This window comes from Leptinotarsa decemlineata, unplaced genomic scaffold (genome assembly GCF_025532065.1).
Source record: "Leptinotarsa decemlineata unplaced genomic scaffold, Ldec_3_MD MMD2_tig00026363_RagTag_RagTag, whole genome shotgun sequence".
Lineage (NCBI taxonomy): Eukaryota > Metazoa > Arthropoda > Insecta > Coleoptera > Chrysomelidae > Leptinotarsa > Leptinotarsa decemlineata.
In genome coordinates this window covers 1,641,663-1,668,410 of record NW_027412706.1, presented here as the reverse complement: position 1 = coordinate 1,668,410, position 26,748 = coordinate 1,641,663, and the positions used below count along the sequence as shown (strand labels likewise).

At 33.6% G+C, this 26,748-nt stretch overlaps 1 protein-coding gene and 1 pseudogene across 1 annotated transcript in view; both read right to left on the bottom strand.

The window, feature by feature from the left end:
• LOC111517160 (uncharacterized) overlaps positions 1-12,037 on the bottom strand; it is a 55,679-nt gene extending 43,642 nt beyond the window's left edge. The window contains exons 1-6 of the mRNA XM_074185136.1: positions 11,518-12,037; positions 11,248-11,468; positions 9,269-9,464; positions 7,599-7,899; positions 2,674-2,846; positions 2,516-2,623 (exon numbers count right to left, since the gene is read on the bottom strand). Of these exons, the coding sequence (XP_074041237.1) occupies positions 2,516-2,623; positions 2,674-2,846; positions 7,599-7,899; positions 9,269-9,464; positions 11,248-11,468; positions 11,518-11,883 (1,365 nt within the window). The 5' untranslated portion in view covers positions 11,884-12,037. The remainder of the gene's footprint in view (positions 1-2,515; positions 2,624-2,673; positions 2,847-7,598; positions 7,900-9,268; positions 9,465-11,247; positions 11,469-11,517) is intronic.
• Positions 12,038-12,249: 212 nt separating this feature from the next.
• LOC141486689 (uncharacterized) lies at positions 12,250-26,748 on the bottom strand (annotated as a pseudogene).

Genomic DNA, 26,748 nt, shown 5'->3' with positions numbered 1-26,748 from the left:
GATTTGTCATTACAATATGCTAAACATAACAAAAATTGGTACGATGATAGAAAACCCACAATAATTACCATCACTTGCAAGCGCTAAATTGATAGTAAAATCATAAAAGAGTTCAAATAATTTTGGTTTTGGAATTTCGATCATTTTAATCGATTATTCCCATATAAGAATGCACGTATCAGTTCAACTCAATTTTTCTCGAAAACTACTGGTTTTTTCATAGTGAATGTTTATTTGGTTTTTACGTAAAATTGATCAAGGAATTAAAAAAAAAGACGGTTGTGGATATAAAGTCAGTGGCGTAAAAAATAAGGGGGGAAATATAAGCTATTACCCCGCTGGAACGCCACTGGCTACTGATACTGAAGCAAACATACCACTGGAGGAAGCACATTCTAGCTCTTAATCGATTTGCTGAGTTTCATTAATTTATTCCTTTTAGTCCGGGAGCTACGACGAAAAGGGTCTTTTTATTTTGCAACTTCAACGCCCTGTATTTCTGAAACGGCTCATTTCCGGATACACATGTCCTACCTCATTTTTCATCATTTTGCAAGAGGAATGACGTGGTATAAGTTTGTCCGTCGAATTCTGAAACACCCTGTATAAATATCGGTCCAATTTGTGAGGTTGCAGTCAATAGCTGGGCTGTTACAAAGAAAACTCTTTGTTATATGTCAAGCTTTCGGTATATTTCACACCTTCATCAGGACAACTACAATAATAAGATTATATATCTTGTAAAAATATATAAATATGGAGAACTCACTAACGTGAGAATAAAATATAAAATGGTTCAAAAACAGATAGAAAAAACATGAAATGATAGTTTTAAAAAATTTGACTGACAATTTCAAGTGAGAAAATTCTGAATAATACTCGAATTACTAGATCTTTTATTTTCTATATCATATTTCAGTAGGTATGTGTAAATTTTGCTGAGACTATCAGTATCAGTTCTTTTATTCATTGAATGTTCTTCATTATTGATATGTATCATTTCCAAAAATATTCTTTTAGTTGTAAACTGTATAACCCGAAAACCCACACACACCAACCGCTACCTACAAGCAACATCACACCACCACCCTACCCAGCTACAATCCGTAGCCAACACGTTAATATCCCGCAGTTTCCGCCTAACAGAACCAACAAACAGGGCAACAGAATTGGGGGAGACAACAAAGGCTCTGCGACAAAATGGCTACGGACCAAAGATCATTCAAAAGGCCATCGACAGACAAAGAAGAACCAACAAAACATCCACTAGATCGACAGAAGACTCTCCACACGATAGACAATCTGTGACACTACCTTATATCAAAGGTGTGACCGACAAAATCGGGAGAATACTAAGACGTAAAACATTCGGACAACCTACAAACCACACAAAACGATATCCAGTTGGCTGCCCAGACCGAAAGAGAGAATTTCCCTAGAAAACCAAGGAGTATATAGCATCACATGCGAGGACTGTAGACAACAATATATCGGTCAGACCAACAGACGTATATCTGCCAGAACCCAGGAGCACAAAAATTCGATAAGAACTAAACAAACCTCCTCTGCCCTCTTTCAACACCATCTACATACAGGTCACAAGATTAATTTTGAGTCCACAAAACAGATAGCACAGGTGCAAAACCCAAGAATACGACAAATCAGGGAAGCTATCGAAATCGAAAAGCAAGGCCTCATCAACAAAAGGGATGACTCACTAAACATCCCAAGGATTTGGAAAACAATAATTAAAAACAACCACCAAAGACAACCACAAATTGATAATGAACCATCGCAGGTAGGAGAACCGCCAGAAGCCATTAACAACCCTCAGGTAGAAAAACAGGTAGGAGAACTACCAAAAGCCATCAACAACCCTCAGGTAGAAAAACAGGTAACAAATCCATACAACTTACCCAAGCGAAACCATATAAAAACACCACAAGAAGAACCTGACATCAGTTACACCTCTCGAAGCGAAGCAGTAACTCGTCTTGATAATGCCATCTGAGATGATGGCGAAACGTCGACTATCGAATAGTACACAACGGATGAACACCCGGAAAAACAACACATCATATTCTACCATCCGTGAAAACCTACATTGTAATATATATATATATATATATATATATATATATATATATATATATATATATATATATATATACACATATATGTACAGTCACGGATTTTTTGTATACTTATAAAAGAAGAATGTGTAGTGAATTGTTTTGTTATGTCTCAAAGAGGGTCAGCCCCGTTTTCGTTGAAAGCTTCCTCCCAAGTAACAACACCCTCTTCACTAATCACAGCTAATATAGTCATATTTCAAGCAATTCACACAAAGCATCAATACATTATCCACACAAACCTCTTCAATTAGTCCACCCATTGGTGAATACTTTATGAAAATCTTTTCTATAGTTTACGAGTTTATCACATTCAGACAGACAGAGAGGCATGACGGGGATCTTTAATTTATGATATGGGAGCAAAAAACTTCTTTACTTACACTTATATAATCGTTCAAAATACTTCCTAACAACTGGAAATATTTCAACCTCATTTCTGATGGAGGAACCATAAAACTGAAAACACTTATCCACATGCACTTTATACCCTGAAAAAACAAAGTATGAATATATTCACCTCAACTGAAAACAAACTTACATGCGTTCTTTTGGGTTCTACATCAGTTTCCATTAAAAGGACACAACACTGTGCGACGGAATTGATGATAAACTGATGAAATATTGGAAAATTACTGTGATTTATTACTGGTTTTTCTAGGTGTATTATGTTATCTGTTGCCAAACAATCTACATTTTTTCCATGACTATGCCCTGAAATAAAATTTCATTTATCGTATGGCAATTCACGCGGTAAACTTAAAAGGTAATTCACACATATGGAATGAAATATATAGATACAATTAAAAGCTTCAATTATATGACCATTTCTTGCTGGATAAAATAGGCAATGATCCATAACACCTTGACCCAATCACCATCAATTTATTTATTTACTTATTTACGGACTTGCCATTTTACAGTAAATATATAAATAGTGTGAGAAAACAATAAACAATTGGACAAAAATATAGAATAAGAATACAAAATATCAAATAATTATTAATAATAATAATCAGCAGTTTCTTCGTAAGTCAATACATTTATCATTTTTGAAAGAATATAAGGATGAATCAAGTGAAGTGAAGTGAACCAATATAAATGCTATTCTTATTTACTGGCCTAAGTATTCTAGTAATGGATTCATTTAAGCCATAGCTAGTAGAATGGTAAAGAACTTGAAACAACTCCGACACTCTGGTTCTTCTTGAATTTACATTAAAGTGAATCAGTTGTGTTACATATGGACCATTTATAACTTTATGAAGCAGTCTCAAATCAATTTCAGCTCAGCGGTGCTCCAAAGTAGATAAATTCAAAAGAGCAGAATATCATAATTGGACCTCTGATATCTGAGTTTAAATACATAGGATCTCAGAAATTTGTTTTGTACTTTCTCAATCCTAGATATATCTGTCTGATATAGAGGACTCCATGTCACGCAATTACTTTCCAAGATCGAGCGTACCAAAAAACAATATATTTTCAAGGTATTTATAGAAAAGTTGTCTGTTGTTCTTTGAGGGTTACTTTGTTATCAAACACAACTCCGAATTCCCAAACGCTGTTGGTCAACATTAGATTAATGTTTTTGATTTTGTATGGACACACAATAGGTTTCACAGTTCTTGAAAAAGTTATTTGATAACATTTATTTATATTTAAAAGAAGCATGTTCATATCCCGCCAACAAGATAAGTTAAGTCTAGCTATAACAGTTCTGCATCACAAAAGTTATCTACTATCCTATAAAGTTTAGGATCGTCTGCAAACATTGAGTAAAAGCTGTGGTGTATGAAATCCAACACATCAGTAACAAAAAGAAGGAAGAGAATTGGCCCTGTATGCGATCCTTGAGGAACACTAGACGTTACTGAAATTTGTGATGATATGGAACCAGCATATTTGAAATAATGAATTCTATTCCCCAAATAACTGTTTATCCATTTTGACATGTTCCCATTGATGCCTAATGCTAGGAGCTTAGCCGTGAGAAAATTATGATTTGCCCTTTCAAAGGCTTTAGAGAAATCAGTATAAATAGATTAAACCTGGTGTTTTTCCCCTAGGCTGTTCAAAAGAAATGTTGATAGAGCAATACATTCATAGTAGTAGATCTACCAGATATGAAGCCATGTTGGTGTTCATTTATTATGTTTTTCATATCAAATGTAAGTATTTTAGTTATCAAACAGTCCAGAAACGGGAATTTTTTATGTTTTCTCTATCTCCAGATTTGTGGATTGGAGATAGAAAACGTTGCTTCTAGAATTCCAAAAAGGTTCCCATGGATAAAGAAAGATTGAATATTGTTTGCATATTCTTCGTTGAAACTTGTTTATGGACACAGACACATACTCACGAAGCAGATGAAAACAACTCTCTGTGATGCACTGATTTTATCACGCTTCAACTACTCGGATACTTTATATGGGCCATGTTTAACCAAACAGTATGCTCAGAAAATACAGAAAGTACAAAACTCGTGTCTACGGTTCATTCACGGAATTAGAAAATATCAAAGAATATCCTATAAGTTACGGGATAGGGGGTGAATCACAATGGAAAATAGACGGATATTGAATGCTCCTAATTTATATAACAAAATTAAACAAACCAAAACGCCGCCTTATCTGTACAGAAAAATCACTTTTCGTACTGATGTTCACAATCTGAACATCAGATTTAAGGGTACTCTTACCACACCTAGTTTTAAAACTGAATTTTTCAAGCGATCTTTCAGCTATAATATTTGCCGAGTGATCAACCTGTTACCAAAAGAAATAAGAAATTCAGAACTTTCTGTTTTACGGAAAAGATTCAAACTCCTGTTCGAAAGCCAACTTCAAATATAAACTGCCCAACCCTATAAAATTTTCATCATTATGAGACCAGAATATGTCTTAGTAATGGACGTCCTCTCCAGCATCCTAATAGATATTGGAACAATCCCAATTTTTTTTTATGTATTACTTTTTATTTTTTGTTTCAGCTTAGGTAGAATCTTTTTGAGGTTGAGTGGAAGAACAACTCAGAAGCACTTGTGCTGAGTTGAACTTCGCCTTCTGTTATGTCAGCAACTAGCTCTCTAATTTATTCAAATATTTGTATGTAACTATAGCTGGGTAACATTAAGACGATTATTATTATTATATAAATTGTCCATTCCCAGTATTCAATGAAAAGAATAATAAAAGTCATAATTTGTGCTGTGATATGGTACTTTAAATAATTCAACATTACCACTTGTTTTGGTTGGTACTCAAAAACTGATCAATTCCCAAAAATTCTGGACAGGAAATATAATTATTGGTCAGTTTGAAGAGCGTTATAAGATTGAATCCAATTCTTTGATTTTGTAGTATCAGCAGCCAAGTGGCTTTGAAAGTTCTTGGCCCTCGAGCAACATCTAGCAAATGCGACCTTTCCAGATCTATTGTGATGTTCCTTGGTTGTTAGAGCTCATTGTCTAGGCTTGATCTCTTTGATGAGACATCTAAGTTGGTGATGAACTGCCAAAAAAGACTCTCCTCAATAGAAAGACTCAACAAATCATCTCCGATTTGGATTTCTGACCACACTGTCCTGAAAGATAATAAAACTACTGACTCCACTACTGTAGGTACGTGTGCCACACGTACCTACAAAATCGTAGGTCTGCATTAGAGAAACGAGGCAACCTTGAGCATGTCATAATGCACCTCTCCGGAATATAATTGTGGAGTATGCTTGTGGAGTTGTTTTTCCGGCTCTGTCTACAGATGGCGCAGTGGACATCCCACTAAATCAACTGCAGAGAGATTCCATGATTAGCTGGAATTATATTTGTTTGGTCATGATACTCAAACGGTTCACACCGTTCTGAAGAGACCATGCCCGGTACTGATTATAAGGCAAACATTTCGAAACCGGTCTATCGGTTGGTCGGATCGACCAATAGTGGGAAATAACTTGCGACAAATCTTCCAAGTCGAAGACATTACACAGGTGCCTGATGGTTTTATTTCAACCATCTGTGCGGCATTATCTGGGTTAGTTGTTGTTTTTTCGGTTGGGTATCTGCCACACGTACCTATAAAGTCACAGATCTGTATGAGAGGAAAGGGCAACCTTGAGCATGCCATAATACACGGAATATTATTCATTAAATAATATATATATATATATATATATATATATATATATATATATATATATATATATATATATATATATATATATATGTGTGTGTGTGTGTGTGTTCAATAAATAATGAACTTTGGCCCGTACACAATACCGGACAGCTCGCTTCTGTAAAAGAAAACAGTCTGGAGCATGCTTTTGCTGCATAATCCCCAGAAGGCAATGCCCTATCTTATATCTTACACGCTTTAGACTTTTCCAAAAAAAAAACAACACCTGGACTGCAAAAAGCGTTTGCATATCATCAGGCGTGTAATAAGTACTAACAAATGTTAACTATTCAATATGCTTCGTTTTTTTTTAATTAAATCATTTTGTAAATTGCTTCTGAAAATATAGATCCATTCGCAAAATGTACATATAAAGCTAAAGAAGCCGAGTTAAATACCATTCCAAAAATATCAGAAAGAACTAGTGATCCTCCCTGACTTCGCACGGGTGCAATTCTGATACTAAATATACATATAAAAGCGTGCGGTCGCTGCTAATCATAAAGTGCTATAGAGCGAAGCACGGCCTTAAAAGCTTGGCTGGTAACGCCGCAACAGCTGTATCCCTGCTTTTTCAATCTGTAATATCTTCGAAAATATTCATTCAAATTTCATACTGTAGAGGTCTATATTAATCTATAATAAATGCACAACATATATAAGGTACTTAATTGGATAAGGATTAATGCTGTATTGCTTAAAATCGCTTCGTAAATAAGCCATTATTTCTCGAAGACAAAAAATGGTTATTGTGGGTTATACCTAAGAGATAGACATACACCATCACAGACTTTTTTGTAAACCTTTTTAAGGTAGTATATTTTTTATCTATCTCGTAGGGTTCAGTCAACGCTAGCAATGTGAGCACAAAAAAAGTGTTTATTTACGACATCACATTAGAAACATCAAATTATCAGTGTTTCTCTAATATATTATGCACGCATAAAGATATAAACCTTCCTCTTGAGTCACTCTATTTATTTAAAAAAACGCATCAAAATCAGCTGCATAGTTTTAAAGATCTGAGCATACATAAGGACAGACAGCGGGAAGCGACTTTGTTTTATACTATGTAGTGATGTACAATGATGAAACCATGTAATTTAATAATTCAGGACAAAAATGAGATTTTTTGTCATAGGTCCGTCACTTTCTGGTACAGATCAGTCACTCTGTGACGAATCATTATTGCTTTTGATATTCATGATCGTACAATTCTCATACTAATCGTCGATAAAACACTACAATATAAAAATCTTGAACAGGACACAATATATACTTTATTCCAACTCACCTATAATTTCTATCAACACCTTGGTGCTTTTCACCCGAACTTCAAGAACACTCTTTCCTTGGCCAGTTCTAGACTCATCTTTATTATCTCCTACCGGACCGAAACAAAATTCTAGAAAATCTTTCAGACAGAGCACAGCTTTGTGTTTTAGTTTTTCCAACAAATAAGTGAAAACATCAAAACGTTTACTTATCACTACTTCTTGTTTGGAAAACTTTGCCCTAAGTGGTGTTACCAGCAATTTGATTTGCTTTGAGCTACATATGTGATTAACATCCAGGCTTGCATTGTCTATTAATTCCTGAAAGTAAATTCCAAATTACTTAAAACCCTACATAAGATTCATTGATGAATCTCGGTGGACTAACTTTAATGATTACTTGACTGTGAAAAATTTTAAGAATGAACCGTCAATATACACGAAAATAGCTCGGTATACACAAAACCCCAATTATGTTAAAAATATTGATCTCAAAAAAAATTATCTTGTCTGGCAAACACGAGAATTAGATACTTCACATGTATTTCGATTCATAACACTTTCTCCACTAGTTGATAAGGTTTATAAACCAAGCAATCAATTAGAAAAATCATAATTTGTGTGAATTCAAAACTTATTTTGGTCAGAATATTACCTGGAAGAGTTTAGATACATTATTAAATTTTTGCAAACTATTATCAATTGATCTCCCTAACATGTAATATTCTTAATTATGTATGCATTTGAATTTTCTTTCCTATACTGGGTGACAACGAGATCATTGTACTTGGAAACATTCAACTGTTTGTAAGGTTGGAAATTTTATATTTGAAATATAGATATATTTCAATGAGATCGATATTCTCAACAATAAATCAACTAAATATTTGTTTCAGTTCAATTCTTATTGTACCAAGTGAAGAATTTTGAATGAAACTCTGTATATTTTTCTGAATCAATGATCTAACAATTTAATATCAAAGAATACCTCTTTTCCTTAAAAAAAACTGTATATAACAAGTGGTTTAATTTTATGTTCCAGTGAAAAAAATAAAATCAAAGCTACTGAAATAGAAAATGAAAAAAGGTATACTCTTGAAATTCAAAATTACCCCTTTACATTTAAAAAAATTAAAATGTATGTAAATTTGTAAGTTTCTTAAAACACATAAATGGAAAACAACATTATATTTTCAAGTTTTCCATCATGTACAGGATATCTCCTTTTTTACCCAAATTATAGTTCAGAAACCTCAGAAAGATTCGATGAGCTTGTGTGAAATTAGAGTCTCTCTTCCACATGTTGAACTGTAAAAATATTTGTAGCAACTATCAGCCAAAGATACATGCATACAAACTTTCTTTGTGAAAATGAGCTGCAGGGACATATAATTTCATTGTATAGAATTAGAAGCTCCAATTCAGCATACTCTCGAAAGGAAAGCACCTAGTATGATAACTACCAAGCTAAGTTTGTTGTTATTTTTATAGTTATAATTAGAGTGTTGGTGCGGTAGCAATTTTTTTTATTTCTTTATAGAGTTCTGAAAAGAATAAAATCTAAATAGATACATTGACAGAAAATATAGTTTTCCTGTGAACCCACTAATTCATTTCCCACATGAATCAGTTGTTTTTTTTGTGAACTCAAATAAGCCTTCTGAAAATCCATATTTCATCAAGTTCTTACCTTCCAGCAGTCATATCCTCGGAGTCTCTGTTGGACAGACGGACTTCTAAAAGCAAATTCTACAACTCTCAACAGGCGATTAGTGAGATCCATTTTATTATGGATTTTTTTATGCAAGAATCTAACCAAAAAAATCCATAGTTTGTGCCAGTTTGAGTATTCCTTATCACGAAGGTTAATTATATCTGTAATGTACCTGGAACAGCCAACATATGTTAATAGAAAAAGTAGAAGTCACAATACTTTGAAGATCTCGATTTGATGCTATTAGTTTTACATACGAAAATAACTGAGACTAGCAAGACTATGAATACTAAAACTGTAGACATCATAAATCAAAATCTTAGATAACATCAGAGATAAAAAAATCATAATGCTGTTTTGAACTGACAAAGATATGAGTAGTACAAGGCCCATGAATTGCAACTACAAAATTCTTCTGATTTCAAAAAAGACAATCCTAAGTAAGAAGTAGGCATTACGACTCTCCTTATAAAGATTTCATGTACATGAAAGACAGAAATTTAAAATTCGTAATCAAATTGTTGAAATTCACATGTATCAGCATTTTAGAAAGTGTGTGTATAGTGCACTGAAAATGTGGTGCTAAAATTGTATCTACTTTTTCCATTCGGCGGTCCATATCAACGCTTAGCTTTGAAAAAGATGTGTTGGTTTCTTCACTTATTTTTGATAAGTAGTGTTGGATATACTAACAAAATTACAGAAAAATTGGTTCACGACTAAAAATAAGTGATATTTCGTTTCATTTAAAAGATTTTCAACTACAAGAGGCTCAGGCAGAAATACAGAAAATATAATTTTCTCAAACAACTTCATTTTTCCATAAAAAATTATCTATCACAAGCACCTACAAATCTATTTAGTCAAATAAAAAAGTCAGGGTCAGATCTGACAATCATCGATTACCATTCCCATTTATGTTTCAAAAATAACCCTGTTAGTTTGCAAGACAACTGTGTTGCACATGAATACACTCGAAAATTTTGATATTTTTTTCTGATACAAACAAGACTAATTAATATATCTTAAACAACTCCCACTCCTAAGAACTCCCCTTATGGCTATTGAATTATAGAAAAATTACTTTCAGTAATCTGTATACCAAAATGCATATTAGAAATAAACAAATTATATCCACAAAACATAATAATGAAAGAATATTGTTAAAACTGTGTTTCAAATCCTCAGCCGTATTTGGGCAGCAGTATGATGATTCAATAATACCCAAGCTTTCAAATATTTGACACTGGCAAAAGCAAATCTTTTGCATCACAATGCAGTTCAAAAATATCCAGTGTTTGTTCAACAGAAATCATTCCTATTACTTCAAAACGATTTTTATAAAAAAGCAAAAGCACTACAGGAAAATCCTTAAAGGTCTCCAAGAGTGATACGTCTGCTTAAGTAGTAGTTTACATGATTTTTGTAAATAATAAGAATAAATTTATTAAAGAAACATCACATGTATATAGTAGGGACAACATAAGATTCACTTTGAAAAAAAAAAATAAGATACCTACTTAGAATAATACGACAAATCAAAAGATTTAAAACTACAAAATTTTGAATCTATTTCAAAATATACTATTTATATACCTATATATTATGTTTTGTAATTCAATTTTTTTATTTCGTTATTTATTTTATTATACAAATTAACTCCCTCATGAAAAATATATTTTTGTGGTGGTGAAACTATATTTTGTATTTTTTTTTTGTTATTGTTAACATTATAACATATATTTGAAATGATATATTGTAGATTATATTCATTTGGAAAAACAATTTTTGTTTTATTTGTTTTATAGAGAATAATTCACCGGAACTTAAATACTGGCAAGTAATCCAAATAAATGCTATAATTTGCCTTCTTGTCAGAATACCCAACACCTTCCATAATTAATAAAAGGAACTTTAAATTCCATCAAATATTGAAACACTGTTGATTTGCTTACTTGTTACTGACTTCTTCAAGAAAGAGTGCAAGTTCTTCAGAAGTTAAATCTGCTATAGGAATTACACTAGATAGCATAAAGGCCATTTCGGAAAGGATGTTCCTAACATTTTCATTAGTATTGGTTGACATCAGTGGTGGTATTACTTGGTTCATAAAAAAGGATTTACATTTTTCCCTAGGTACAATATTCAAGCATACTTCTTGCAAAATATTGATCAGCTAGAAAAATTTATATAAATATAGTGTTACAAACCAGAAGCAGACTTACCATTGTAGGATCTTGGTCCTGCCAAGGCTGGATAATTTCACAAAAATCCTGGCATTTGCCAATATTCTCAGATATCTTGTGCCTGATGGACTTCATAAAAAGGGATTGAATAAACTTATTATCTGCATTGTCGTTCAATTCTTTTATGATTTCAGTCTGAATATGTTCACAATTGATATTCACCAAGAATTCCATCATAGCCAATGCACTATTTTTAAGAGACTCATCATTCGATAGGACATCCTTATTTATTAGTGTGAGTTGATTTTCTATTAATTTCCTATCCACAATTTTACCTTTCTCCAACATTTTTGTTATTGAGGATTGTGTTTCTTTGTACATTTTTTGCCTTTCTTTTGTGTTCATGTTTGCAAGATTGGACTATCGCATATTAATAAAACAAACAGCACTTCTATATCCTACTCCGTTACTTTTAATATTTATTGCCCAATAGGTTTATTAAATATCATTATTTGGTATGTGATTCGGTCATTTAATAAAAATTAACGCGGGAATTCAATAAAAGATAAAGTCAAATGTCATTCCATTCCAACTTATGACAAATGACAGAACAGATAACTTTTTATTGACATCAAGGCAGAGCTTAATGCGGCTGAATGGAAGCAAAAGCCAATCCAATAACATAGAGAGAGAAAGAAAGAGACATCAAGGCATTATGCCACAGATCGAAGCTAAACAGTCGTTTTATTTTCAGTAATTGATGTGTGCCTTGTAAGTCTTAAAAGTAAAAAATATTTTGTAATGGTCATTTTCACAAAATATATAAATTTGAAAGAAGTCTACAATTTAAACTAGATTCGACGAAAATCAAGTAGTTTTCATGAAAGAGCTCTAAAACAACGCATTTCAAACTCATCATTTCAACCTTCTTTAAAAAATTATTTGAATACTTAAAAAAGAGGAATGAAATAATGCCACAGCTTACTTAAGCTGTGATAATGCATTCAACATTTAGAGGGATTCGTTTCTATTTCACCATTTGGCAACATCGGTTATAGCTAATAAAGGACAATGAATCTGTTACATGTATGATAACCTATCTTCCTCTATATAAATAACAAAACAACTGTTGTTTATGTGGCTTGTGGAGGTGGTATTGAACTATAATTTATATTTTGCCTCAATTGTTGATTTATAAAGATCATTTTCCTTTTTTAAAGTAGAATATCTATGTACTTGATATAGGCGCTGTTGCCAATATGTGAATTAGAAACAAATTCCTTTAAAAATTAAAACCCAAGATTTGAAACATCAATTTGAATACTTACTTCAAACCTCTATGTCTTCATCAACAACAGTAAAAAAAATCTCAGTATGCGCCTGATCCCAGAGGAATAATTGCTCTTATGATATTTGAGGCAGCCATATCATCGAACCAATAATGGGAAAATTCGAATATGCATGACTGTACCTAAATTGTTCAACAGAACATGACTCGTGAAGAAAGTGTTCAATGTTTCGGAAATTTACTGAATTTTTGTATGGATAAAATAATTCTCAACATTCAAATTCACATGAATGTATTTATTAAGAATACACAATTTTTGTTCATTCGTGTAGAAAATGAATTTTTTTTCAAATCATCTGAAAGAACAATTCGTTCAGGCCAGTCTCAACACCCTACACAGTAGGTTAATGGACTGACACCTATCAGAAAACAACTACTCCCCTGGCTAATACCACGAAGGGCGTTGGATTATATCCGACAGGTGTCAGTGCAGGATTCTTCACTGAAGTTATTCCTGCATATGCTGTTGGCGATACAACTGCCGCAATAGATTTTCAATTATTGGAACACACTTGCAGACCGGTTTCGGGCTGTTTGGCCACTCGTCAGTGCAAGGTAGTGTATATCATCAACATAAAGTCGATGATTTCCGATAATTGAAAATCGAATTCCGTCAGAGTATCATTCCTCGAACTAAGCTGAAGACTACAACAAACAACAGGTTTGTCATCGACTTTATGTTGATGATATACACTACCTTGCACTGACGAGTGGCCAAACAGCCCGAAACCGGTCTGCAAGTGTGTTCCAATAATTGAAAATCTATTGCGGCAGTTGTATCGCCAACAGCATATGCAGGAATAACTTCAGTGAAGAATCCTGCACTGACACCTGTCGGATATAATCCAACGCCCTTCGTGGTATTAGCCAGGGGAGTAGTTGTTTTCTGATAGGTGTCAGTCCATCAACCTACTGTGTAGGGTGTTGAGACTGGCCTGAACGAATTGTTCTTTTAGATGATTTGATTTATAGCCAGTCTTCAAGTATGCCCACTGACTATACGTGAATGAATTTTTTTTATTCATAATTCAAATATTTTCTGTGATTACGTCCATGAGGAAACTGCACTTCTCTTGTATCTATTAATCGATAGTTCCCAATTATCTGACTAGCCAATTCAATCCTTCACATAAACCAATTCCACTTGTCGCACAAGTTCCTTGAATAAACCAATGGTGATGCAGTAAATGTAATTTCAGTACTTCTGTTATCTCTGTAGTGTTCATAGAATTCGGAATATCTTGTTTGTTAGCAAAAATGAGAAGGCAGACTTTTCGGAGTTCGTCATCATTCATAACGTTCCTCAATTCGTCCCTGACAATTCCAATACGTTCTCTATCATTGCTGTCAATCACAAAGATCACACCCTATAATAATCAAGTCATCAAAATGCATACTGTCAATGAATTTTTTGTTATTTTGAAAAAGCCTCATGAAGAAAAGTAATATCATTATGAAATATTCGACCATCCAACCAAGCAACTACGGAACTACGATGGCATCCAATGCAATCAGGGTTTTTTTCTAATGGACAAATATATATCTCTGTATATATATATATATATATATATATATATATATATATATATATATATATATATATATATATATATATATATACAAATATGAAAGTTATTGAGTGTCTTGATATAGAAACAGAAGTTAATATCGGACATAACACTCATGAAAGTGGCAAACCATAGACACGTGTTTCGGGCTTTTGGCCCATCATCAGTATGGTGCAGCCAAGTGTAAGGATGGGCAACACTTGGTTACCAAAAGATAGAAATATAGAAATACAAATGCACGGAGCCACCAAATGTGCGGTTGGCTCCTGTTGGTGGCTCCGTGCATTTGTATTTCTATATTTCTATCTTTTGGTAACCAAGTGTTGCCCATCCTTACAGTTGGCTGCACCATACTGATGATGGGCCAAAAGCCCGAAACACGTGTCTATGGTTTGCCACTTTCATGAGTGTTATGTCCGATATTAACTTCTGTTTCTATATATATATATATATATATATATATATATATATGTTTATATATATATATATATATATATATATATATATATATATATATATATATATATATATATATATATATATATATATATATATATATATATATATATATATAAATATATTAATCTTTTATCAGTAAAATGTTGGAAGAAATTCAGATATATATATATATATATATATATATATATATATATATATATATATATATATATATATCTTATTACTTTGCCGCAGTTTTCTCTCAGCCCCTCAAGACTATTGAGGAATCATCCCTCATAGCCCCTAACGACCTGGCAGACCAGAGGCGCATATATATATATATATATATATATATATATATATATATATATATATATATATATATATATATAGGGACTTCAGATCAACCAATTTGTTAAATAATGATGTGAATATTTAAAAATTTTCACAAGGCATCAACTCACCTGTGTGTTAGCGAAATAATATCTCCATAAAGGTCTAATTTTCTCTTGACTACTAACATCAAAAAGGTTGAGACTGGTGTTCATTTACTCTATGGTTTCGATATTACATCCTGGAATACAAACGGTTGTACAAGAATTTCAATATTGAAATGTCTCACCAGCATAAGCTTTACTGATAATCTTTTTTATAGACCACCGATAAATTAATTACCTCTGAACAATGAAAAAAAGTCACCTTCACGTATTTTTCGTTTTCAAATTGTAGAATACTATTTGTAAGAAACATAAACTTATGCACAAAGTCATCCTTACATAAGGGTAAACTTTTTCGAGATTTATATTGAGATGGATATAGGTTTGATTTTGCCTGACCCAGTAAACATTTTTTAGCGGCAAATTGTTAGACCATTGAAAAATTGACATTCTGAGAAACACTGGCCCTATGTTGGTTGTACAATTATGGCCTGAGTATATACATTTAATGTGGCCAGCAGCCGGCTCCAGAACAGGAAGCTCGGCAAATTCCGCTAGCGGCAAATTGTTAGACCATTGAAAAATTGACATTCTGAGAAACACTGGCCCTATGTTGGTTGTACAATCATGGCCTGAGTATATACATTTAATGTGGCCAGCAGCCGGCTCCAGAACAGGAAGCTCGGCAAATTCCGTCACACTCTGGATCAGTGCTATTCAGTGCAAAGATAATAAAAAACCTTAAGAGGCCAATAATAAAGCATATATGTTGGCAGACGACCTGCAAATTCACCAAAACTATTTCTTTGAAATCGACTCCTCTTTTATCTTGTAATACTAACTGATCCCAACGTTAACCACAAATAGGTAAGAAAAATAGTTATGAAAATATTGAAAATCTGTATTTTACTACATTATGAATTATAAAAAAATTGTAAAATATCTGCATTCCACTTCTACATGATTTTATGTTTGCATGATTTTTCGTAATCTTTCTCAGTTTCTATCGTGGGAAACCCAAAACCGAAATTTGATTATTTTCCACTTCACTAATAGTAATATTTTGCAAAAAAACATTTCTTCTTGACATTTTAAAAAAATGATTTCAAAACATAAATTCAACTTGAATTCATAAGTTACCTGCAATAATTCAATCATAATTTTATTGAGCTTTAATTGAAGTTTTTCCATTTTTTTCCCGACTAAATTGGATATTATAGGTATAGCATGACTATAGAAGGTGTGATATGAGCATTGAAGGTCAAAAGTAAGTACTCAGCAAACTACAGCTGCTTATTGCTTCGTAGTTCAGCCCAGTACACTCAAAACATACTTTTTGAAAACTCTTTCACCTGGAGAAAAACGTCCTTGTAGGTTAAAACTCTTGAAAATGTTTTTGTCTTCTTTCCCTTACCTCAGATGGAACATTTGATGCAATTGACTCATCAAGTATTTAGATAGTGTTTTCAATAGTCATCTGTCTTTCAATAATCTAGGGTATTGTAGAAAGTAGGGTAACAATCAAACAAGTTATGAAAAATTCACTGGTCTTAATAATGTTGACATTATTTTTTTTAGAATGAAAATTTTGAGGTTATCGTTTACCTGTAAATAAACAGGTCACTTTTATTAGGTAAAGTTAGTCTATATACAAAGGTTTTACTTACTAGTTATTGGGTTTAGTCCGAGAATACCTACCACACAGAAGCGACAAAGACGGCCATCTTGTGTCCCTTTTTCGTAGACGCATGCGTCGACTTGGTTGTCTCACGTCATTCTCGGGCTAGTTGTCTCCATTAGTCTGTGAGCACTGAGCAAACATAATGAGGTAGTTAGTTACAAAAGGTACCTACCTAGCTCTGTATACATTAAAATTATGCTATTTAAGCAAGAGTTTTCAGGAGATAATTAATTTTGAAGAATCCATCGTGCGAGAAACAGGTAGTTCGCTGCTGGCAGCCGCCGAGTACAGTCGTTTAGCTCTGATAGCAACTAAAAAGTGACCTTGTGTTTTATTTACAAGTATTTCTACGATCTTTCTTTGTGAATCCAATTTCCACCACACTTATAAATAACTTGAATAAGTTGTGGTAAGTTGTAAACCCTTTCCGTGAGGGGAAAAATTTATTTATTTTCTGAAAGTGCTGAAAAGAACTTTCCGAACAACGTCTTGACTAAGTCAAAAATTCACTGAATTTTCGATTGCTGTTTCGAACGAAAGTTTTTTCAACACACTCTCCGATAGAAAGTGTGAGTTAAATAGAAGGCAACACAATTCCCGCGAGTGTTGGTATATCTCACTTTAGGGAGTGTCTACGAAACAGGGAAAAACTATTCCGGGGCCGGACCCCGGAATCTCACCAAAAAAGGATCCCATCAAAAATCCTGTGAAGGTAAAAAAGGCTAGACCACTAGACCCCAGACACCAGGACAAAAACTAACTTACCTTTAAAGCCCTGATGGTGACAGAGAGAGTCTACTAAGTGACACCTCTTCACTAGGCGAGCATAGCAGCAGTAAAGAGAAAAAGATATCTCCAAAAATCCAGAAAATATCTAAAGTTTTTACCAAACCCAAAACGCACAAGGAAATACTTGGGAATATAACTTTTGCGACACAAAAAATGAAAACACGAAACTCTGAACAGGTACAAGCAGATCTCACTTCGAAGCAACCTGACCCCAATTTTGTAGATATAAATATTGTAAATATTCTGTACAGTAGACCTTATATTTGACAAAGAGAAATGTATAATAGAGTATTTTTGATTTTGAGTTAGTTACAAAAGGTACCTACCTAACTCTGTATACATTAAAATTATGCTATTTAAGCAAGAGTTTTCAGGAGATAATTAGTTTTGAAGAATCCATCGTGAGAGAAACAGTAGTTGTGTGTTTTTGAATCGACACTAGTGAAAATCTTCGAGTGAAAATTCTACGAGTTGAGCTAATATCAACATAAAACTAGATTTTGTGTGTATTTATAAGAAGTGCAAATCGAAATGCATGGTTACTATTATGTTTTCCGCGGTTGTTCAGCTAGAACCGGTGAAGGAACGAGTATTTTCAGATTTCCCCAAGACTGTGAAAGGTAAATATTTTTATACATCTTGGGAAATATGTTTTTGAAATGTATATCTAAACTGATAGTAATGAGAAATATTCAAATTTGCTATATTTTAAAAGTAAATTACTGACTATTTTCAAAGTTCCATTTTCGAAATATGTGACGATGAATGGGAATCTTGAATATACTTTCAATCAAATAATTAAAATTAAATAGATCTGTTTATAAAAGAAGAATACAAAAGAACAACTTCAAAACTGATATATTATTTCTTCCTACAGGGCAAAAGTTTGGTTGGAAGCTAGCAACACAAGTTCTAAGCCGTACAGTTGCCAGTGGAATGAATGCATTCGTGGCAATGAACTTACTTCCTGCTTCTTCTTTTGGTACAATTCAAGTAATATAGAGACATTCAATAACCTTTTTGATTTGTTGAATTCGTGTTCTTTACGACATCCCTATAAATACAAAAACGTTTTTGAAGCTTCGAAATTCCAATTAGATTTTTTTGAAGAGGTTCTAACGTTTTTGAAAAATCTTGAAATTTTCAATTCAGAGGACAAAAATGCCACAAATAGAGTCAAATTTAGAAAATGCTGGATTATTTCCATGAATAGTGTAATTAAAATATGGGATAAGCTTTCCAAATTATAAATATTTAAAAACGAAACGACTCAATTCAGATTTTGGTGCTGTAAGACAACAATGCGGAAATAATGTTAATCCGACCCCCATACAATTTCATAGGGCATTCCGGAGGTTGTTTTGCCAAAATTATTTTCATTCCAATTGTAAGAATGATTTAGATGATTTATTAATGAGTATACAATCCACAAACGTAAATGATATATTTATATCAGATGAGAATCACTTTTCTCCAGCCCTTGCCGTTCCGGATTATGATTATAAAAATGAAGATGTATGTACTCAGAATTCATTCAGTTATGTTTGTGGATACATTTTAAAAAAAGCTCTTCAAGTTCATACATGTTATGTGTGTCACTCTTTCAGCACGAAGTGCAGGACTTTGGATGTAAATCGTCTGTTAAGCTATTTTAAAGCTTATACTACGAAAAAAAACATGTTTGGAAATTTGCGCTCACCACCAGATGAATTCATTAATTTTATACAGGGTGATTCAAAAGTACTTTGACAAACTTCAGAAGGTGATTCCTCACAATATTCTAATATGAATTGTCTAAATAAATAAATGTCCGGAAACGCTTCGTTTCCAAGATACAGGATGTTGAAGTTTTATTTTTATTTTCGTTTTTTTCAAATAACTTTTGAAATACTGAACTTAATTAAACGAAACTTGGTAGTAGAAGGTTTTTGAGGTGTCGAATTCGAACCTGATGTTCTTATTGCTCTTACTTGTAGGGGGCGCCACCTACACGTCTTTTTCTTTTTTAAAGATTCATAACTTTTTTGGGCGTACTTCTAGCACATTTTTCAGTAGAAAAATCGATTCCTCTATCATATCTACGTAAATAAGCTACCCTTGTTACTAGTCGCTGTAAGCAACCGTTTTCTAAATATTTGGACTTGAAAACTTCAAGTCGATTATATTTGATAATCGATGCATGTTGAAGTTATTACGAATATTTTGCTTTTTTCACAAGAATGCTTTGGAAATGAATTTAACGTTTTACTCGTTTGAAGAGGTCATTACTGTTGGGTACGTTCCTTTATGACATCCTTAAGCGAAATAGTTATTTTTGTATCAAGGGTGCATAATTAGTATTTGTTTTAATAAAATTTGCAAGAAATGTCAACATTTTATTTCAGGAAATTTTGAATATGTAGAATAAACTAAAATAAACGAAACTAAATTGTATTCAAATAAATTGTTGGAAATGTCCACCTTCAGCGAAGATACAGGCAGTCAGTCGTCTAGTCATTGAATCTCGTACCCGCTCAAAAATTATTGGTGTGTTTCTTATTGTTTCAAAGGCGTCTACTATTCGGTTTCTTAGATCTTCCTCGTTCACTACTGGAGTCTTATAAACTAGTGACTTCAAATGTCCCCAAAAATAAAAATCTATCGGGTTTAGATCTGGGGACCTTGGTGCCCACGCCTGGTTAGGTTCTTCTACACCCCTACCGATCCATCGATTTGGATAGACTGTGTTGAGTAATCCCCTGGCTACAACGCTAAAATGGGCCGGAGCCTCATCGTGCATAAACCACATGCGGATACGAATTTATAATGGTACATTCTGAAGCAGTCCCGGCAATCCATTTTCTAAAGGTAAGACCTCGTTAGTCCTTAGCTCGCACAAGTTTCCTGAGAGTTGTCGTTCGTATGAGGGCGGCAGCTGATTAACGGAAAAACAGATTTTAAACAGATTTTTTAAAAGTGTCTGTAAGTTGCGCCATTCAGTCGGAGCGGAAGAAAGAAAGGACCTATCAAGTAATTATCAATTATTGCCGCCCATACATTTACAGAAAATTGATACTGATAATGCCTTTCACTAACTGCGTGCGGATTTTCGAGAGCCCAAACATGGTTGTTATGAAAGTTTGTGATAGCATTTCGGGAGAAGTTTGCCTCGTCCGTGAAGAGTACATATCTGAAATATTGAGGATTTCCAGCCAATTTTCTCAAAAACCATTGACACATAGTACTGCGTTGGGGAAAGTCTCGTGGCAAAAGAGCTTGTACCCTTTGAATATGGTATGGATAAAACTGTTGATCGTGGATAATTCTCCAAACTGTGGACTGAGTAGAATTGACAGCTTCAGCAATTACTCTTGTGCTTGTTTCTGGATTCTCCTCGAGAGCGTTCAAAACAGCTTCTTCCAATTCTGGGGTTCGGACTGCTCGTGGTCTTCCAATAATATCAGCTGCCCTCTTAAAGCTACCTGTTTCTGCCAAACGACCGTGGAGACTAGCAAATATTGGAGCTGAAGACAGTACTCGATTAGGAAATCGCTCCTGGTAAATACGTCTTGCTTCGCGCGCATTGCCATCCGCAAGGCCATAAACGAAATGAATATCGGCTAAATGAGCATTATTGTTTGAATAATCCATTTTTTCAAAATAAGTGTTTTCTACTTCTACTTACGGAAACTTTAACAAAACGTCTAACTGTCACAAAATATTTAATTACCAAAACTACTCACAAACGTCAAATTCATTTCCAAAGCATTCTTGTGAAAAATGCAAAATATTCGTAATAACTTCAACATGCATCGATTATCAAATAATCGACTTGAAGTTTTCAAGTCCAAATATTTAGAAAACGGTTGCTTACAGCGACTAGTAACAAGGGTAGCTTATTTACGTAGATATGATAGAGGAATCGATTTTTTTACTGAAAAATGTGCTAGAAGTACGCCCAAAACAGTTATGAATCTTTAAAAAAGAAAAAGACGTGAAGGTGGCGCCCCCTACGAGTAAGAGCAATAAGAACATCAGGTTCGAATTCGACACCTCAAAAACCTCCTATTACCAAGTTTCGTTCAATTAAGTTCAGTATTTCAAAAGTTATTTGAAAAAAACGAAAATAAAAATAAAACTTCAACATCCTGTATCTTGGATACGAAGCGTTTCCGGACATTCATTTATTTGGACAATTCATATTAGAATATTGTAAGGAATCACCTCCTGAAGTTCGTCAAAGTACTTTTGAATCACCCTGTATATCAGTTAGAATGTTTATTCAACAATCGATTTACAGAATTTTCTACTGGGGGAGATGTTTCGAATATATTATTCAACCTGAAGAAGGATGTAGATTTTCTTCATCCTTGTGAAAATTTTCAAAAGATATACATAATTTAGCTATTCATAAGAATAAAAAAAATTATAGTATCAAATATACTAATAGAGATATCAATAATACCAAAGGTGAAACTTTAAAAAGGAAACTTAAGATTCTGTCACATTTTTAAATTGAGAGGTTTTGGTAAAATATCTTGTTTTATTATTTTTTCATTTGGAACCTTACTTAATTAGAACCCTCAGATTGTATTGATATTGTTAATGAAAGTTTAAGTTAAGATTACATAAAATAACAAAAGTCACTTCTATTCATTTCATCCTTAGTAGACTTATTTATTTCAGAGGATATAAAATGATTATATAATATAAGCATTATTCTATTATCGTATTTTTATTTTAATCTAATGAATTGGATTTACAAAATAAAGTAATTTACTTTATTTCTTAAAAGCCAATTCATCATAAATAATAATAAATTGGCCACATAGTTGAATATTCTCTATTATTAATGCGAAAGTTGTTCAATTAGCAATATAAAAATTGAATGGAGTAAGATGCCCTTCACACTATAATTTTAAATTTCACAGTGAGCCCACGTAGAACTAGAACGTAAGAGTATGTAGGTATTTTTATTAGTGTATATCACTGAGAGGTCATTTTTCTCAGTGAACCAGGTTGTCTATCACTCAAAATCTTCGGTTTGGAGTTAAGACACCGAACATCAAAGGATCCGACGTTAATGTCGCTTCTCTGTGGTAGGTATTCTCGGGTTTAGTGTACTGTTACATTATAAACCTGCTATACAATATAAAATAAATAATTTAGCAGTCTTAAGTGTTTTTCTCATGGAAATCATAACATGCAGAATTATTTTACTTAAGACATTATTCACTTACCTGTCGATTTCCTTTCTAATATGGAATGAATCCAAAAGCAACAATTACTTACACTAGGTAGGTAGGTAAGTCTAAAGTGAGGGTCTATTCGACCCTCCACCGCAACCCATAAGGGTTTATTGTGGCTCACGCCTATTCACACTCGGCTTCTTAACGAAGCCGATTAGTTTGTATGGTGAGTGGTATTTCAGGTCAGATGGTGAGAGTACGGATCTGCCGCAGTCAAAGAACCTGATTCGGTCCCCAGCGCGGCAGGCACAAAGTATATGCTCTGCAGTTTCATCATTTTCCAGACAGAGGCGACACACACTGCCTCCCGACAGTCTAAGTCTCTGCATGTGATGATTCAAATGACAGTGACCTGTAAGAAGGCCTGTTAGACATCATAGTTCATCCCTACTGTAGTCCAACAACTGTTTGGAATCAAGCTTCGAAGGGTGAATAAACGCCTTGAAGTGAGCCAACCCTGGAAGATTCTGTCAGAAGTCCATAACTCTTCTTGCCATCCAGGTGTTCAGTATTTGTTTGGCAAAGCCCAAAGCGATGCCAATGAAGCCGATTGCAGCACCCTCCTTTGCAAGAGAGTCAGCAGCTTCATTGCCTTCCAGGCCAGGAATCCAGACCAGAGACAATCTGTTTGATCTTCCTATCGAGGAGTCTTTTTTGGCAGTTTCCTACCAATTTAGACGTTGCTCGGCAGGAGCCAAGAACTTCCAACGCCGCTTGACTGTCCGAGAATATTTTTATTGATTGTGAATGAGGTTGGATTTATCTAATCTTTCCGCACACAATTCAATAGTGTAAATTTCCGCTTGAAATACAGTCGCATAAGTTCCTAGGCAGGTATGTAACTCTGTCCTGGTACTGAAAACCAGAACCGGAAGGTGTTTTTGATCCATCTGTGACTTACACTAACAGAACACTTCAGATGTATGAGCAATGTAGTCATTAGATTCGCTAGTACCAAAAAAAACATACTTTGAACATCTATAATAGTAAAAGTTTGAATTTTTGTTGATGTACACCGATATTAATCGACATCATGACAAAACAAAATATCATTATTAATTCTGCATGTCAAACTCAAACGATTTGTTTAAAATCATAACGTAACATGTGTTATGTGGTTTCTATAACACATGTTATGCACTTCAAGTTAACTTTTTGTTAATGCAAAAGTAGTTGTGATAGAACGAGATTTTGAAAATATTTTGAATGTTTTCATTTTTCAATAAATGATATTTTCCATATTTGTTTTTTATGTTTTATTGAAAATAATAGAAAATGACAAAAATTCTAAAAAAAATACAAATCACATATATTTTTACATAAATATCAAGTGTATTTTGACTTCCTAACAAATGATAATTCATGGCAATAAGCAAAGGAACAAAATTAAATTAACTACATGTTTGTTATTCAATAGGAAATGAAAAAGTTTGAATTAGTATATAACTAAATTTGGGGTTCACGGCCAAATAATACTTTTTTAATTTGCCATAGTACACTGCCATTTGTTATGAAGTATTCTGCCAATGTATTTCTCAGGTTGAAATTTTGTCTTGTGGAAGTATTGGCTGCTAATCTTCCTACAGATTCAAGCATTTTGATCAGTAAAATCGTTAGGGCAATATAGCTTGCTGGCATTTGCTTTACAATAATTATGGAGGACCAAGGCAGCTTTAACAAAATTATCTATAGTTTCAACTTTTGCCTGGATAGGTTTTTTTAAAAACTGCCACCGAGCAACCAAAAATTCCAAAAGTGTTTTCAATACACATTTGTGCTCTCGATAAACGATAATTGAATATGAGTTGTTGATTGGGAATAAATCTTCCTGGGTATGGCCTCATAATATGATATTTCAAAGGAAAAGCTTCATCAGCAACTAATACATAGGGCATGTTTATATTTGATTGTGGTATAACAGAATCTTCAGGAATATTTAATCCTCCACTATCCAATAACCTTGCAAACACACTTTCTTTAAATACCCCCCATCACTTTGTGAACCATAAGCACCATAACCATTGTGAATAAATAATTAGCATCACAGGCTGCCAGGAGTACTATACTAAATGTTTTTTCATAATTGAAATACAAGGATCCACTATTCGCGGGAGCTTCAATTTGTATGTGCTTTCCATCTACTGCCACCAATAACATTTGGAAAATTCCATTTTCTATAAAAGTCTGAAGCTATTTTCAACCAATCCTCTGGAGTGGGGGTTCTTCAAATATGTAGGGGAGAGAACATCCCATATAACTCGAATCACTTCATTTATTAATATGTGAACTGTTGTTATTCCCATTTTGTGTGACCATGCCAAACTCTGCATTGAAACACCTTGTGACAAATACCTTGAAAAGGTAAATATTTGAATTGTTGAAACATTTAAATATCCTAATACCTTACTGTCAGAAATTGTTCATTTCCGGATTTTTGGAGCAATTTGTGCCAACAAACGTTCAAAAAGTAGAACACTCATTCTTGTATATTTAAAAAATTGTTCTGGATCATTTTTCACTGGCAAAAATGTGGTTGTGTAGAATCCGCGAATTATTTGGTCTACATTTAAAGGTCTTGTCTTAAATTTCCTAGATTTCCTTTTTTTTATCAGCGCACTTGCCAATAATAATAAATAGGCGGATAATTTTCTATTCTTTTTCAATTCATTAGCATGAGTGAAGAATAGAAACATATCCAACCGTACTGGTTTTATGAATAGAAAACCAACACAACATGATTTGACAGAGTAAATTCGATATGCGCATGCTACAGTTTTGCGTTGCGGTGCGTCAGCTATAAAACGAATATTTGTTCTTTTGCGTTAATGATCATCAGTCCAAAGGGTAGGGGAGCCAGGCTCCAACCTGTCTAAATTCAAGATGACCTTGCGTTAATGATTACGTTACGGTACGTCTTATGTTGCGTTACTTGAACTATAAATCCAACTTATAGGTATCCTTGCTTTGGCGCACGCGTATTATTTCATCTTTAGATCACTCCTATTTTCGCATCATATAGAATATGCTCATTACTGACATTATTTGAAATATATTTACGATTTTGTTCGAACATATTTCGTTTCAACCTAAAAGAAACTAAGTACACGAGTGCTTTCGGTAGACACTTTCTGAGTTGGCATACTTAAGAAAAAGTGTTCTACTTTCTACTGTTTTTCGTACCACAACCAAAGATACCTATATTTGTTTTACTGCCTTGCATAGCTCAGCAACCCCATTATCAATTCACCCGAATACGTAGAAAGTGAAATTCATTTTCAAGCTTGGTCTAAACATCAGTTCGTCACTCAAAAAAAAAAGAATACTCACCAATTGTCGGTATCGTTGAAATATTTCCCCCTAATTTAAGTTTATATAGAATGGTAGTTTTGCCAGCACCATCTAATCCCAACATTAGAATTTTCATATTTGCTTTCCCGAAAGGCCATCCGAATAACTTTGTTAATATATTTCCCATACTGACTGTTTACCTTTTTACAACTTTGACGAACTCTGCATTGTCAAACAACTTGCACATAGTCTGATAGGGAGTCGGGGATTTTTAGTTTATGAAGAATATCTTCTTTCATTTTCTCTCTTTTGTTAGTATCCTTAACCTGCCACATGCCTTCAGTTTCAGTGCATATTGCTAAAAAATAATATATATTTTCTGTTCTTTATTGATTAGAAACCAACCTCTCTCAGATCCTTCTGTAAATATATAATGTAACTCCCCTGTGTACGCTGTGTTGCATAGCCTCAGTTGAAATATGAACTTATTTGT